Consider the following 17,049-nt stretch of genomic DNA (forward strand, 5'->3'; position numbering starts at 1 on the left):
CACGAACGAGAGTTTGAAAAACCACATGGTCACCCTATGGATGTTTTCCAGGATGTAAATTGGCTATGACAATAGTGGCGAGAAAGTCAGGGGGGCATCCTACGACTCAATAGCAGGGCATGGTTGAATTTACTCTGATGAAGCCCTGTTTAAAGAGGCGAAATATTAGTAAACCTTAAATTAAGGGTATTTTAAAATCCTTTACATAGCATTGGGTTCTCTTTCTCGTTTTGCTTTGCTCTTGACCTTTTCCTTGTTCAATTTCTTTCCTCATATATTATTTTTATTTGAAAAATTCCAAGAAAAGGTAAAAGTCGGAAGAGCACTTACATTTCAAAAAAAAATTCGAGAATTTTTTCATTCCTTTTTCCTATTAGGGGCGAGGCTGAATAAAATTGTTATTATGGTGCAAAACCCCCCATATTTGGTGACAAAGACGTTCCTAAGGCATTGCATATCAAGGTAATCGTCGCCCCCTGCTCAGACACGGCTCGGCTCTGCCTGTTAGCAGACATAGCGACTGTTCATGCTAAAAGAAATGGCGGCCGATTACGACTCTGAAGTTGAAAAACGTTTGAAGGAATTCGAACAAGCAGTTACTGATATTGGCAAAATGGATTTCAACTGCGACAGAGCCTCTTTTTGTGAAGCTTTTATGAGGCATGTGTCAGGAATTCGTGAAATGATTTTGTGGTCGACAGAGCAAAGGCTGGATTTGCATAAACAGCAACTTGAAAACCTGAAGAGAAAGACTGCCAAATTCATGGCGCTAGAGGAGTACGAGAGAAACCATACTGTGCTTCAAGCGAAGCAAGCGCTGCAAAAAGAGTTACAAGCTCAGCTAAACGAATACAAAGATATGATTATGAAGTTGACAGAAGCATGCACCTGGATCACATTGTCAACAAATGAAAAAATCAAGCCGTCTAGCAGTGGCATGGACCTAATGGGACGGTGCATTTTGAAGGAAAGTAGAAAGATGGTGCAAGGGTTGCCAATTTACGCAAGCAGGACCGAGATTGTTCAAGCATTGAAAAACAACCAATATATTGTTTTAAAAGGTGAATCGGGATCTGGAAAAAGTACCCAAGTACCACAATACATACTGGAGGGCGTATCAGGTCAACTGACAGGGAAAATAATATGTACGCAACCTAGAAAAGTGGCGGCGATTAGCCTTGCAAAGAGGGTAGCATTAGAGCAGTTTGAGGCAGTTGGGAAACATGTGAGGTATTGGGTTGGAATGAGCAAAGTCTGTGGAGATGAAACTAAGTTGGTGTTCATGACAGATAGGATGCTGTTAAACTACTGTTTGGAAAACCCAAATTTGGATGACGTTGGATGTGTTATCATAGATGAAGCCCACGAACGCAGTTTTAATATAGATCTGGTTTTGGGTTTTGTAAAAACTGCAGCTGCAAAGCGATCTACGCTTAAAGTCGTGGTGACATCAGCCACCATTTCAACAAAATTATTCTCAGAGTATTTCTACAACTGTCTAGTGTTTGAAATTCCTGGTCGCACATTTCCTGTTGAGGTGAAGTATGAAGAACAGGAAAACACAAAGGATGGTGGACGAGAAGATACTTACATCAAGCAAGCGGCAGCGAAGGCAGTTCAGGTTCATGAAAGTGAGGGAACAGGAGATATCCTTGTATTTCTGACTTCCCCACTGGAAGTTGAAAAAGCAATAGAGCATTTTCATAGAGTGTCAAGGAAAGCTTCAGCCTGCACAGTGTTACCACTTCATGGAAAGCTGCAACCAGATGAACAAATGAGAGTTTTTGAAACTGTCAAAGCTGGAAGTAGGAAGATCGTATTTTCAACTAATGTTGCTGAGACATCTGTAACAATTCCAGGTAAGTGCATGTCAAGATCTTATAGATGCTCACCGGGTGCATTGGGGGCACTTGCCCCCCCCAGCTTTCACAAATGCTGCAAAAGTACCCTCAAAAATTTAAAATAGCCCAATTGTGTAAACGTGATTCCAGCATGTAATTAGGTAGAGATGGGCAGTTTGATATGCTGAGAAAGATAGGATGTGGACCCAACCTGACTAGACTTGGGTATTAGGTTCTGGGCCTCTTAGGGCTTTACTGCAATATCTCTGTTGTACATGGATGCAATAACATGGAGTTTTGCAACAAGGGACAGTTTGATATGTTAAAAAAGACAGGATGTGGAACCCAACTGAAAAATGCTTTTTGTGCTATCTTTAGACTGAGGAGCTTTCCCCTAAACTTTCATTGCATTATTTTGTAACCCGGTGCTGTGTGGAGTGGTATTAAAGGTATAAGTCTTCTACCACTTTTTAAAAAAAGGAACAATCATGCTCTTAAAATCACAGTCTCTGAATTGAAAAGAGGAGAAAAAGTATACCTCTTCATACCTTGAGGACCGCTGTCAGCCAAATTGATGGTGGACAGAGCCTCAGCTTAGAGAAAAACATTGCTTGAAATTATCTTTGTTAATTTTCTAAAAACGTAGTTATACCTTCGCTAGGCATGCCTTTTCATGATCATGGATAATTTGCTCTACACAATTTAGACACTGGATGTAAAGATCAATAGCCATGAAATCATTTCAAGCCAGGTGGCTTGATTCTGAAGCTAGACAGTTCTATAAATATAATTTGAAATTTTATTCAACTTGTTATGCAGGTAATCATGCATCAAAATCTACTCAGGCAATGTTTTCACAAACTTACTTTAATTTGATATCTCTTGAGCTTGATCTGTACATCTCTATGGTGTGTCACTCGGTGTATCCATAGGCTAATACAAATATTTTTCTACTCCCACCTGCCCATGTATGCCGCCCCTGTATGTATCTCTGCTCTGAGTAGGTACAATAGCATAATACGTTGCAACAAGGGGCTGTTTTATATGGTGAAAACGATAGGACATGGACCCCAACTGAAAATTGCTTTTTTGTGCTATGTTTAGACTAGGACTTTTCCACAAACCTCAAATGTTAACATCTCAGGTTTGAGTTGGTACAATAGCAATCCCAACTGAAAATTGTATCCTTGTTCAAAAATGAGAGAGTCTGACTTAGATCTATCAGTGCAATTCAGGCAAAAAATCTAGACAGATCTTATTAAGTTGTAAAGAAAACAAAATTAAAATTTGTTGTAGCAACAGCCATGTCATACCATGACCAAAATTAGACCTCATTACACTGGCTAGAGCAATAGTAAGTTCAGAAAACAGCAAATCAAATTGTTTGCATTTGCACCATCTCTTCACTTTTATCTTACAGCTACCTCTTAACTAATTCCTGACAAGCTTACTCTGCTTTGGCAATGTGATCCACTTCGGATGCATATCTATTTTATCTGGAACCAATCTGAACCGAGTATGTTCTGCAGTCTTTCAAGCGTCTGCCCTAATATATTGTTACAAAACAGAGTGTAAAAATTTAATAGATTGCAAGAGAAAAGTGCCATCAAAAGTCAAATCTTAAGGAAACAATGCATCTTCGCTATATAATTGATTTTTTTATTTCTGAAAATCCTTACAGCAAAGCCCGCTTTGTGTGTAGCAGCAAGGCATTAATTTCATAAGGTGTAGTGTTCTTGTTAAGTTGCTTGATAATTTACAAAGAACGAATCATAAAGACATGACAACGTTGTTTCTAAGCCATGTAGATGGGAAGTTTATGGAATTAAGTGGACTTACTTTTTTATTTGATTTAAATAAATTCTAAAGATATTATCTGTCATTTCTTTATATGTTTTCATAATTCCTCAGCATATATTTTTTCCATGGCCAGAAAATTGACAGACCTTGTTGTATCCAGTAAAAGCATGTTGAGCCTTACGGGTAACGGGTAATTTGCCCTCTTTTCTCCCCTGTATTTGATTTTAAACTCAAATGCAACATCGTTTCTAGCAAGTAGGCAGAGCCGTAGCTATGCTGGGTGCTAGGGGTGCGGCACCCTCCTGGACAAATCCCAATCGGCAAATCGAGTAATAAATTACATCCAGTCGGCAAATTGAGGAACAGCCTGGGCGATGCTACACAACTATGGACTGTGTAGTTCTGTAACTTCTGCTGATGTGTTGATATTATGCTACGCCAATCCCTATATTGTTGTCAATATGGGTTGCATGGGTATTGAATATTTCGAATAAGTAGGTATATAATTGCCCAATTCTAACGGTCTAGGCACCAATCGACAGACATTCCTTTTAACACCTTTGTGACCAAGGGGTCTGGGAGGAGGGGATGTCACACCCCCTCCAAATAGTAGCTCAATACTAAATTTCAGGTAAAATATGTTCTGTGGAAGAAATGTTTTAGATGATTCGTAGACCTTCACATTTTCAAATCAATAAAGAAATTAATAATCATGCAATGGTAGTAGCTCCTTTATACATACGATAATCCTCCAAGATAAGCAAAACTAAGCGTTGATAATTTCAAAATTTATTGTAGGCATTTAATCCAAGCAAACAGGCCCTTCTTGGGTAAAAGTCTGCCTTGTGTCCAATTCCCCTACAGTTTTGGAAAAAAGCGTCAACTTCAATTCACATTTAGCTCTAGACTGCTGGTTACTCGGCTTTTGATGAAGCGCCAAAACTTTATATATTTTCAAGGCCATTGCGAAATTGTACAAGTTGATTAGACCTGCACAAGAAATTTTCAGTACGATTAGGAAAACAAATTACTACCTTCGCCCCTCCATTTGCTGCTTAGTGAAAAAGATCTCGTTTAAAAGTATTGATCTTATCTTTTGCAATTTGGATTATTTTTCCCATCGAGAAAAAGACAACTAGTAAGCATTTTATTATGGAATGGAATCTTATGAACAATCTATGCTAGCACTTTAGATAACAGTTATGTTACTTCTTTGTTATTTTTGTGCACAAAGACTTAAAAGGTCTAGAGCAACCGGCAGGCTGCGCAGTAGCTGTTTATCTGTGCGTGGCGAAATGAGCTGTATTTTTTATTTTATAGCCGCAAAGCATGCCGGTTGCCCAAGAGCCTTTTTATTGCAAAATATGATTAAGAGATTGCTGAAAGTTAAGTTAGCTTCGATAAATTTAACTGCAGGTATATTTTAGCGATAAATACTGGTCTAATGTGTGCTTAATTTTATTTTAAATCGAAAGCAACCTTTACAAATAAGCAAAGTAATAATTTCAAATTATTATATAGACGGTATTAAATAAAATAATTCGCGTAGGTATACGTTTCGTCTTTTGGTGGCACCTTCACATTATTCGATTTATATCATATTGGATCTGGTTTTCTGCTTACAAATTCCCCTCTCTGCTACGTTTATATTTGGGTTTTTACCTCAAGACTTTCACGGCTTTATTATGATATCGCTGCTAAAAGTAGGTACAATAGCATTAAACATAGCAACAAGGGGCAGTTTGATGCTTTAAAAAAGAAACAATACAGACCCCCAACTGAAAATTGCCCTCTGGTGTTCCTTTCAAACGAAACACTGTTTTGAAAAACTATGGGGAAGTTCATCATCAGTCATCTGCAGCAGTTACTGCAAACATAAACGATGTTGCAGTTATTCTGTTGCTGTGCTAATAGCTATTCCTTGATTGTCAGGTTTGATGAGGATTATCCCATTAAACTTTGATACACCTGCACCCAACCCAATATCTCCGCAAAATCCATTATAGACAGAGACAGATGTCACCTCCTGGAAAGTCACAAAAGTGTTAAAATCATACTACGGGATTTCAAGAGTGACCTACTCGCAGGGCCGTGGCTAGAGATGTCAAGCTAGGGGGGTGCAAGCTCTAAATTGTTGGGCTTTTGGGCGTGGTCTTTTATTGTCAAACGTACTTCTTGTTGAGAGACTAAATTTTCTCTCCATAGAAATTTACCTATAAACCACGATTTTAATTGGTGAAAAAATTGGAGAAATTAACACTATCCAAGTCATTCTTCGTCATGTAATGGACCCAATCTATTTACATTTTAGTGTAGCGAGGAAGACAAATACAAGTTCATATGTTCATGTCATATTCAATCCAACAACTGAACTTTACAATTTAGATCTAATCATTCTATACAACAACACAGTTTGTTAATCAACACATCAAGACAGAACAACAGACAAACTGTACAAACAACAGAGTACAAAGATTCAGATAGAGACGATGACATTAATAAATTACATACAATAACAATCAGTTCCGGGAAGCACATGCTACAGTAGTAAAAGACCTTCTAGTGTAGAACCGTTTATCGGGACGACCAAGAGGGTAAAGTTTTCTCCCGATGCTGCACCATGGTTGCCGCAAGTATTTCGTTTGAACCATGGGGAATCCTCGTTTTTCCGCAAATAATTCGCAAAACTTAGACCGAACCTTAGCAACTCTTATCATATTCAGCAGGCGCTTACAGTACTCCCAAGATCAACCTTCAGGGTTTCTCTTCTTCCTCTTCAAGAGGCCGTTTTGCATTTGCAGCTGTATAACGTTTTTCTAGGCATAATTTAAGCTCTTCATTTTAATGCTTAGTTATACAGTCTTAAAGTCATAAAGCAGAAGCCATTAATTGCAGTAGAAGTAACATATTTTTTTCGTTTTCCTTCTTTCCTTAGGTATCAAGTTTGTCATTGATACTGGTAGAATTAAAGAGAAGATGTTCGATGCAAAAGTTGGCAATCGCGACCTGGAAGTGAAAATGGTCAGCAAAAGCTCCGCCATACAGAGGATGGGGCGTGCTGGAAGAACAGGCCCAGGAATATGTATTCGTTTATACAGCCAAGGTGCTTACGAAAAGCTGGACGAAAACACGGAACCAGAAATAAAGAAAATGCATTTGGCCTCGGCAGTTTTGAGCTTAATGGCTCTAGGCATTCATGACGTCAAAGGTTTTGATTTCATTGAACGTCCTGACGACAAGGCGTTAGAAACCTCCTTGGATGTTCTGCGTATGATTGGTGCTGTTGATTGGGGTGATTCTATTACGACGCAAGGCAAGAAGATGGCCAAGCTTCCTATTGACCCGCGTACTGCTAAAATAGTTCTTGATGGTTTGGAAAGAGGGTGCAAAGACAAGTCAGTCATACTTGCAGCTGCAACAGTGTTCTCATCTAACATCTACATCAGATTTGGCAGCGAGGAAGATAAAGAAAAGTCAGACATAGGAAAACTCGATTTCTGCAAGGAAGAAGGAGATTTGTTGACCATTGTAGACATCTTTGAAAAGTGGAATAGCAAAGATGGAAAGAGAGAACAAAACAAATGGTGCGTGGAAAATTTTGTAAATGCAAAATCGATGCGTTCTATCAAAGAGCTTGAAAAGGAAATAAAGTTTGCTTTAAGAGAAGTAGAGCCTAGTATCAAACCAGACAGCCGTCCTATTGAAGAAGAGCGAACTCTGTTGAAAAGGCTAATAACATCAGCTTTCTACGACAACATCGCCTACTTTACTGGCAATTCCCGATTGGGATATTGGAGTCCAAAGTATTCTCAAAGGTTTCAGTTGCACCCCTCTTCAGTTGTTAGTGCACTTGGAATGGAGCCGGAATTTCTGGTTTTCCAGGATGTCCTCAAAACACCTACCGCCAGTTACATAACTGGGATAACCCCAATCGAGGAGCAGTTTTTGGAGATGCTGTGCCCCCATCCATCCTACAAGATTGAATTACATTCACTGTTAAATCAAAGAGTTTTTAAGAAAATCATTTCACCAGTTGGCTCAGCAGTTATGAAAGATCTCATTGCGAATCGGGCAGAAAAGAAGAAGGTGCTAGAAAGTGAAATAACAAAGAAAGGAGAGTTTCCAGGGCTGCTTGAAATATGCTCAGAGAAAAGGCAATTTGTGATTTATGCAACAAAATTGATGGAAAGCAAAGCAACAAAATTGCTCAATGATTGTGTCAAAGAGATGCAAGAAAAACTCACGGCTGAAACCAAAGAAATACAGTTGGGTGGCAATACGATTGGATATCGAATTTTGATCGGAGCTGGTGGTGAAGCCTTGAGAATCTTGGAACCGGATGAGTTTTCTGCAATTCAAATTGAGATTTTTAGGATAACAAGTGTTGCCGATTTTACAGTTAAGGAAGCGAGAATGATGTTCATAGCAAAGCTGCACAGACTTGGATTGGTGAAACAGAAATTTATTGAATCTAATTCATTGATATCGGGCATATATTATTTCAGAACTACCCAGCAAGCCCATCAAGCCATAAAGGAGCTTCGGTTGTCTTCGGTTGTCTTTTCGGTTGACTATCAAGTTGTAACTAAACTTGAAAATGCACTCTATGTGAAAGTTGTTGTTAAAGGGTATCAAAAAAATAAGAGCATCTACGAGAGGAGTTTGCAAGAAAGGCTTGCTGGAATCCCCTATGAATCTATCAAGATATTACCCATCAAGGACAAGAAAGCAGTCATCCGTAGAGCTTGTATACTATTTGTGAGCTTCCAGGATGCTGAAGAGGCAGTACGCTGCTTGAATGGTCCAGGAATCTTAGGTTTGGACCATTTCACTTTGGGATTGGGGATTGTATCTAATTATATTGAAAACTAGACTTTTGTATGTATTGGGATTTAAATCTTCAGTTTGTTATATTGATAAAGACAAAGTTTTTTAAATCCTCGTAACCTTGCATTTGAGACATGGCCTATTGTTAACATGGTAATAATAGAGCAAACATAAATAAACTGCACTTCAACCAAAATTATGGAAAGCAAGCTTCCTTCCAATGTAGTTACACCATTATGGGTGCAGGATGATGGGTGCAGGATGGTGGGTGGTGGTATGGTGGTTTTGCCTCTTTTCCTAAATGATCCAGATAGAAAACTTGCATGAATATTTATTTTGCTGTTGCTTCCTTTTATCACCATCATATATTTATTCTCAGGGACACAAGACTGCAGCGCGGCCATTGAGTTGAAGAAGAAATTCTATTGCAAGGAAGCCATCTTTCCTGTGATCGACAAGGATTTGAAAGCCCTGCAGCATGATTCAAGAGGTAAGGATGTAAAAATAAAAGTGAAAAATAGCAAGTCAAATAACAACTGTAAAATTGTGACCATCTGTGGGAAGGATTCGTTGCTCTACAAAATGCTTCTCTGTCGCTTACAAAGCATTGTGGAGGGTAAAGTCGTCAGCAATTTGGTTGTGCCCAGCTTCTTGTACGAAGCATTAAAAAGCAAGATATCTGACCTGGAGACAAAAATTGAAAATGCAAAGGTCGACTATGATAGACGAACAAAACAATTGCTTCTCTTTGGAAAGCCGAAGGCTTGCACAGTACTGGAGGAGGACATCAAAAGACTTTTTAAGTCAGTTTCTGAAAATGAAACGAAAATTCACCTACGTGGACAAGGAAGGGCAACTGGGCTTATGAAAGCTTTGATGCAGAAATATGGAAATGACTTGCGAGGGATGATACAAGATAATGGAGTGATTCAGGTAATCCAACACCATCGTCATAGACTGATAGCGTCTTAAAAATCTCTTTCAAATATTCTAATTTTCGTTGGCTGAATTTGGGTTTTCAATAAAATATGTAGGGGCTATCCTCCTGACTCTGTAGATCATCAAAGAATTTGTCTTTGATCTTGTGTTTGAAACTATTGACGTTCTTTGCAGATTTTAGTTTTGACGGTAGATTTTTCCAAATTTTGGGACCAAGATATGAGAGCCAAGATACTCAAACGCATGGCAATTTTGGTTATGCAAAATCGTACCCAAGCACTTAAACAATAGGGTACCAAAACGAATGGTGGAATTTAGCATGCAAAACGGTCCGGGTACACAAACGCGTGGCAATTTTGGTTATGCAAAATCGCACCCAAGCACTTAAACAATAGAGTACCAAAACGAATGGTGGAATTTTGCATGCAAAACGGTCCGGGTACACAAACGCATGGCAATTTTGTTTATACAAAAGCGTACCCAAACTTTCAAAAAACAGGGATCTGAAACAAATGGTGGAATTTAGCATGCGACCTGGTCTGGGAACACAAATGTTCTGATTTATAATGTTCAGAATGTAAAGAACAATCGAACTATTTCTAAGAAGGGGGTACTAACAAGAAGCAGTGCTGTGATTTCCCTTGTTAAGTTTATGCAAAAAAAGTACAGCATTAATGGCGACTCCAAAGTTTTCTTGATTAAAAAGTGTGAAATTTTAAACAAAAAAAGCATTGTGTTCTATTTGTTAATTATAATGTGTCATAATATCGCACTACGATGAAATCACTTGATTTGAAACACATTGCGTTTCACAATGTTACACTTTTGCATAGGGTACCAAAGCGCATATGACACCGGCAATGAGAATGGTCTGAACGAAAACGATGATGTTTTGAAAAATGATCTTTCACCTGATGACTCCGACGCTAACGATAGTTAGAGTGGTTGGGAGGTTTCTGATTTTACATCGTACGATAGTTAGAGTGGTTGGGAGGTTTCTGATTTTACATCGTAGGATGGCTCGTATGGCGAATGGTTAACGTTGAAAGATAAGGCATTGGCATTTGACGAGTGTTATCTTCTTAACTTGGTCCTTTTCAGCTTCAAAACATGCTCATTACGCGAGAACCTCACAGTTCTATGAGAAATATATAAGTAGATGTACGATTAGAAAATTGTATTATTACTCCCCTGGAAATGACGTCATCAATCATCAAAACCTCGTTTTTTAATAAAAATGCACTTTAGTAAAATTAATAAAAATTCAGTTCATATGTATGACGAAAATAAGCCCCTTAATAGATACATTCTTGTTTGTGATGAATGTTTGCCTGAAAATATCTCAAAACTAAATCACTGATGACATAATTTTGTCATAATTTACGACCCCCATTCACAGGTAAACAGTTTTTAAAAGACTTAATATATTTCGTATGTTTTAATCTGCTCGCAGGGGGCCTCATATTTTGTTTTTAGCCCAGGGCCTTTGATACTTTCGGTGGCCCTGGCTGGAGCTTTCTCCAATGCAATGACTGCGCTTAGTTTTATGCCCAGTTTGCTATTGCCATACGGATGTTCCTCCGGTGAAAAAATTTTCACCATGCTGAAAAGGATAAAGAAAAAGAGTGAACTAAGGTCTACAATATCACAGCAGTGCGTTTTTGCTTTATGTTAAATCAATGGCAGCAGATTTTGATGTCCTGGGAGTTTAAAACTCCAATAAACTCATCGAAAAGTTTTCAGCAGTTAAATAAAGACGAAAGAGATCAGCGTCGTGAACCAAGGAGCAAGGATAGTTTTATTGGGAATGTACTGAAATGCGGAATGGATACAAGTTTATTCGTGCCTTATAGTTTTTATATATCAAACTGTTTAGTGAACATTAACCAGGTTGGTTTTATTTTGTTTAGCAAAGAAAAATGCACGTGACACAATTTTTTTGGTATATTTTAAGAGGCCCCAACCGATGTGAATGCGGTTCCTGCATGGAATAAGAGGTTTAATTCCAAATTTGAGCTTTAAGTGAAGAAAGCTATAGAGTGGACAACCCTTTAATTTAAATGACATATCTGTTCTGGAAAAAATATTTCTTATTGCATACCTCGGCCAGAAAAATGAGACAAAAAGAATAACCCAATCCAAGAATTTTCAGTAGAAGATGAGACTATTGGCAGGATCATCCCCGAGTAACGCCAAGGTTTTAATTTATTTATCTTCTAATCAGCAGCGTGGCGAGGCCACCCCTCCCCCACCCCTCCCCCACCCCCCAATGTTCAGAAAGTTGGTGTCTGAGAAAAGTGCAAATCTGCAATGAAATTAGTACCTCTGGGGGGGGGGGGGAGGGTTTACATTTTAAACAATATTAAAATGTTTTTAAGACAAACGACCTATAAAATATTCTGAAATGTATTCTTGCTAATATAGAGGGCGTGGTCACAAACATTTTCTACTCGATTCGCTCGCAGGGGACCCTCCTCTGTACCTCTACAGAGTGTTTTCCAATTTCCCCTCGTTTTAGGGTCTCTATAGAAAAGTCCTTCACGTTCTAAAGACACTCCCGAAAAATAGAAACTAAATTTCTTATAGCTTTACCAATCGATTCCTATTATGTTGCGAAAAATGTTTCCAGTGATTCAAATTTTTTACAACACCACAAAATTAAAATCACAACACCACAAATAAAATTTACAACACCACAAAACGGTAACAAAACCACGTAAGACTAACCTTGCCTTGAATTTCAACATCAAAATCTCGAGTCATGTTACCGTTGAACTCATAACGTCTTTTTCAACTTCAGCTTAACATTCGAAGGCATGAGGTACTGGTCGTGGCAGCGGATCAAACACAACAACGCATAAATACAATGATTAACGAAGTTGACGCAAAATTACATGCCGACCTTGGTGGACTAAAATCTCCTGGCACCCAAAATGAGAGTATTGGCTATGAAGACTGTTGCCTGTGTCTCTGCAAAGCTGACATCCTGCGGTATGCGTTAGAGGTGTGTGGACACTTGTATTGTGTTGCCTGTGTAAACGATCTGCTCGAAACAAGCGAACGGAATAAGAGTTTTCCAATCACATGCTGTAGTGAAGGCTGTTCAAGTAGCCTCGTTCTCAGAGATATCGAGAACATAATTAAGAGCGAGGAACAACGAGGTCGACTAGCTGAAGCAGCATTATCTAATCTGGTGCAAACAAATCCAAAGCTCTACAGTTACTGCCCAACGCCAGACTGCCCTATGGTGTACAAAGTATCAGAACCAGATAATGCTAAACCTTTCACCTGTCCAAAATGTTTCAGGAAGACGTGCACTGCTTGCCATAATGACGCCCATGTTGGATTGATGTCATGTACGTCATGGAAAGAGTACAATATTTTTGAGTACAACGACAACAGTCATGTTTTGGAATGGGCGAGGGGTAAAAACATTAGAGAATGCCCAAAATGCAACAATCTGATAGAAGAGAACGGAGGTTGCATGCATGTATCTTGTAATTGTGGTGCACATATTTGCTGGAGATGCATGAAAACCTTTTCGTCAAGTGGTGATTGCTATGACCATTTGGGAAGATGTGGAGGGATATTCCCAGGGAACATGGACCCCCCTGTTCTACACCCTGAAGCGCTACAAGCCGAAAGAGGAGGACAACCTAGACCATTCCTTGAAATGCAAAATACACAGGGAGCTGCCTTTCAAATTGATGCAAGGGATGCAGTGCAGAATGAGTTGCCACGTGCTGAAAGACAAGCCTGCAGAGTGCCACAATATCTATTTACCGAACATGGCCAAATTGGGGTAAGAGATGGTTTGCCACAAAATCAAGTAACTGAGCATGATGAAATTGAGGTAGGAAATGCAAGGGAGAATGAGTTGCCACGCGCTGAAAGACAAGCCCGCAAAGTGCCACAATATCTATTTACCGAACATGGCCAAATTGGGGTAAGAGATGGTTTGCCACAAAATCAAGTAACTGAGCATGATGAAATTGAGGTAGGAAATGCAAGGGAGAATGAGTTGCCACGCGCTGAAAGACAAGCCCGCAGAGTGCCACAATATCTATTTACCGAACATGGCCAAATTGGGGTAAGAGATGGTTTGCCACAAAATCAAGTAACTGAGCATGATGAAATTGAGGTAGGAAATGCAAGGGAGAATGAGTTGCCACGCGCTGAAAGACAAGCCCGCACAATGCCACAATATCCGATTCCCGAACATGGTCAAATTGGGGTAAGAGATGGTTTGCCACAAAATCAAGTAACTGAGCATGATGAAATTGAGGTAGGCAATGCAAGGGAGAATGAGTTGCCACGTGCTGAAAGACAAGCCCGCACAATGCCACAATATCCGATTCCCGAACATGGTCAAATTGGGGTAAGAGATGGTTTGCCACAAAATCAAGTAACTGAGCATGATGAAATTGAGGTAGGAAATGCAAGGGAGAATGAGTTGCCACGTGCTGAAAGACAAGCCCGCACAATGCCACAAGATCCGATTCCCGAACATGGTCAAATTGGGGTAAGAGATGGTTTGCCACAAAATCAAGTAACTGAGCATGATGAAATTGAGGTAGGAAATGCAAGGGAGAATGAGTTGCCACGTGCTGAAAGACAAGCCCGCACAATGCCACAAGATCCGATTCCCGAACATGGTCAAATTGGGGTAAGAGATGGTTTGCCACAAAATCAAGTAACTGAGCATGATGAAATTGAGGTAGGAAATGCAAGGGAGAATGAGTTGCCACGTGCTGAAAGACAAGCCCGCACAATGCCACAATATCCGATTCCCGAACATAATATTCGAATGGTGGTAAGACATGTAAGGGAGAATGAGTTGCCACGTGCTGAAGGAGAAACATCCAGAGTGCCACAAAACCAAGTAACTATTCGAATGGTGGTAAGACATGTAAGGGAGAATGAATTTGCACGTGTAGGAAGACAAGCCGCCGCCGTGCTAGAATCCCCTCAAAGACGAAGACATGAACAGCCTTCGTGTAATATCATATAAAAACTCATCGTTTTGAAAGAATTAAATTCAAGCAGTCATAATGACATGTGTCATGGCAACAAAGCGTTCTTGCCAAAGTTTGCGAAAACTGGCAGAATGGCAAGTTTCTTTAGCTTTTTTGCTTCAAAGAAAATTTAAGCCATGTAAACAGGTCGAAAAAGGCTCTTTAATCACATTTGAAGGAAGTTTCGTCATTTTAGTTCAGGAAAATATCGTCTTTCTGTCATGCAGAAATCAAGACAATAGCAAGCAAGATTTTAGAAATATGTCATTTTAGAAAAAGACAGCATTTTCCTGGTAGAAATTATCATCAAGTCCGTAGCCCTAGTGGCCGTCGGTGCAACACTGACTTGACGTTTCGCCGCTACTCTTCCTTTTTGCAAGGCATGTGGCAAAGGTTTGAAGGTGACACATCCACTCCATTTCTTCGATTTATCCCTCCACACGCTTCTTGGTCTGCCTCGCTTCCTTCCCCTTCCACCTTCCCCCGAAGAACTTCATCTTCTTCTTTTCGATTGTCGTTAGCAGTCTTTTCATGTTGCTGTCGCCAGCGCTTCTCTTTAGCTCTTACCAAGCAAATTCCTTGCTCGTGCTGTCTTTCCGCGAGAATTTTAGCAATCTTGTATATACATTTTCATGTCAAATGCAGCTATCGTCCAAGGCTCACATCAATATAAAGAATAACATCTGACTAGTGTCTACATAAAGTAGATTTTGCTCTTTATTTTCATGTCCCTTGATTTCCAGAATTTTCCAAATAATTTAATCAGTGCACTCTAATTCTATCATTGAAATTTTGCGTGATACAGCACCCAAATAACAGAAGTTCTTAGTATTTTTCTAAAAAGTAGATTTTTCAAGAATTAAGCCTCTATTTTGCAAAGGTCAAATTTTCATTAAAAGTAAAGCTATAGGCATCAAAATAAAAAATGACCACGTTTTGGAGGGGTTGTTTCTCCTAAAAATAAGTAATTCCAAGGCCTTAGAAAATCATCGAAAATTTTCTAAATTATTTTTTCATAAACAAATTTACTTGCTTTTGTTCGATTAGCAAGTACAAGGATGGAACACAGTTCTAGGATAAAGTCGTTCTTTGCAAGGCATAGGGAAAATATGCATGACGCTGGTCATAGCGGCACGGAATCGCGGGCGCAAATAATCCACATTTCTTTGCAAGAGATAACCACACATATAAAGGGGTAGTTTTTCCTAAAAAAGTAATGCTATAGCCTTAAAATATTATCGTAAAAATTTCAATAAAAGATTTCCTTTGAAAACATATTATTGGCTTCTGTTCAATTAGAAAAAACAAGGATGGGAACCAGTTCAAAGAAAAGAGTCATTTTTTGGAAAAGATAACGGTGTTGAATTTGTTTAGTTGGTCACCCTATGTACAAGCGCCTACGTAAGGGCCTTCTTATTTTTCTGTATAGGGTATTATCTTTAAAACTGTTTAAAAAAAATTTCAACATTTTTGATGATTTTTCTAAAGCTATAGCATAACTTTTTCATAGGAAACAGGACCCTCTTCAAATGCCGTTATCTCTTCAAAAAATTGCTCATTCTTGGAACTGGGTCTGATCCTTGTTGATTCTTATAGAAGAAAAAGGCAAATAAATTTGCTTTTAAAAAAAAATTTTCAAACATTTTGATAATTTTTCTAAGGCTATAGCATTACTTTTATATAGGAAACAGGACCCTCTTCAAATGCCGTTATCTCTTCAAAAAAAACGACTCTTTTCTTGGAACTGGGTCTGATCCTTGTTTTTTCTAATCGAATAAAAAGGCAAATAAATTTGCTTTTGAAGAAATATTTTTTTAAAATTTTTTGATGATTTTTCCAAGGCTATAGCATTACTTTTACATAGGAAACAGGACCCTCTTCAAATGCCGTTATCTCTTCAAAAAAACGACTTTTTTCTTGGAACTGGGTCTGATCCTTGTTTTTTCTTATCGAAGAAAAAGGCAAATAAATTTGCTTGTGAAGAAATATTTTGTTAAAACTTTTGATGATTTTTCTAAGGCTATAGCATTACTTTTTCATAGAAAAAAGGACCCTCTTCAAATGCCGTTATCTCTTCAAAAAAACAACTCTTTTCTTGGAACTGGGTCCGATCCTCGTTTTTTCTTATCGAAGAAAAAGGCAAATAAATTTGCTTTTGTAGAAATGTTTTTTTAAAATTTTTGATGATTTTTCCAAGGCTATAGCATTACTTTTTCATAGGAAACAGGACCCTCTTCAAATGCCGTTATCTATTCAAAAAATGACTCTTTTCTTGGCACTGGGTCCGATCCTTGTTTTTTCTAATCGAAGAAAAAGGCAAATAAATTTGCTTTTGAAGAAATATTTTGTTAAAACTTTTGATGATTTTTCTAAGGCTATAGCATTACTTTTTCTTAGGAAACAGGACTCCCTTCAAATGCTGTTATCTCTTCAAAAGAACGACTCTTTCTTGGAACTGGGTCCGACCCTCGTTTTTTCTAATCGAAGAAAAAGGCAAATAAATTTGCTATTGAAGAAATATTTTTTTTAAATTTTTGATGATTTTTCCAAGGCTATAGCATTACTTTTTCATAGGAAACAGGACCCTCTTCAAATGCCGTTATCTCTTCAAAAAAATGACTCTTTTC

The 17,049-nt window shown here is 38.6% G+C and overlaps 1 protein-coding gene across 1 annotated transcript; it reads left to right on the forward strand.

Moving 5' to 3' along the window:
• The first annotated feature begins 415 nt into the window (after window positions 1-415).
• On the forward strand, window positions 416-16,767 carry LOC135689903 (uncharacterized). Its single transcript, XM_065207264.2, has 4 exons — window positions 416-1,859; window positions 6,577-8,457; window positions 8,848-9,401; window positions 12,208-16,767. The coding sequence occupies exons 1-4, from the start codon at window positions 527-529 to the stop codon at window positions 14,416-14,418; spliced, it is 5,979 nt and encodes a 1,992-aa protein (XP_065063336.2). The 5' UTR covers window positions 416-526; the 3' UTR covers window positions 14,419-16,767.
• Window positions 16,768-17,049: the final 282 nt, after the last annotated feature.

The sequence above is a fragment of the Rhopilema esculentum genome, chromosome 5 (assembly GCF_057945365.1).
Source record: "Rhopilema esculentum isolate cy_ngs chromosome 5, ASM5794536v1, whole genome shotgun sequence".
NCBI classification, from domain to species: domain Eukaryota; kingdom Metazoa; phylum Cnidaria; class Scyphozoa; order Rhizostomeae; family Rhizostomatidae; genus Rhopilema; species Rhopilema esculentum.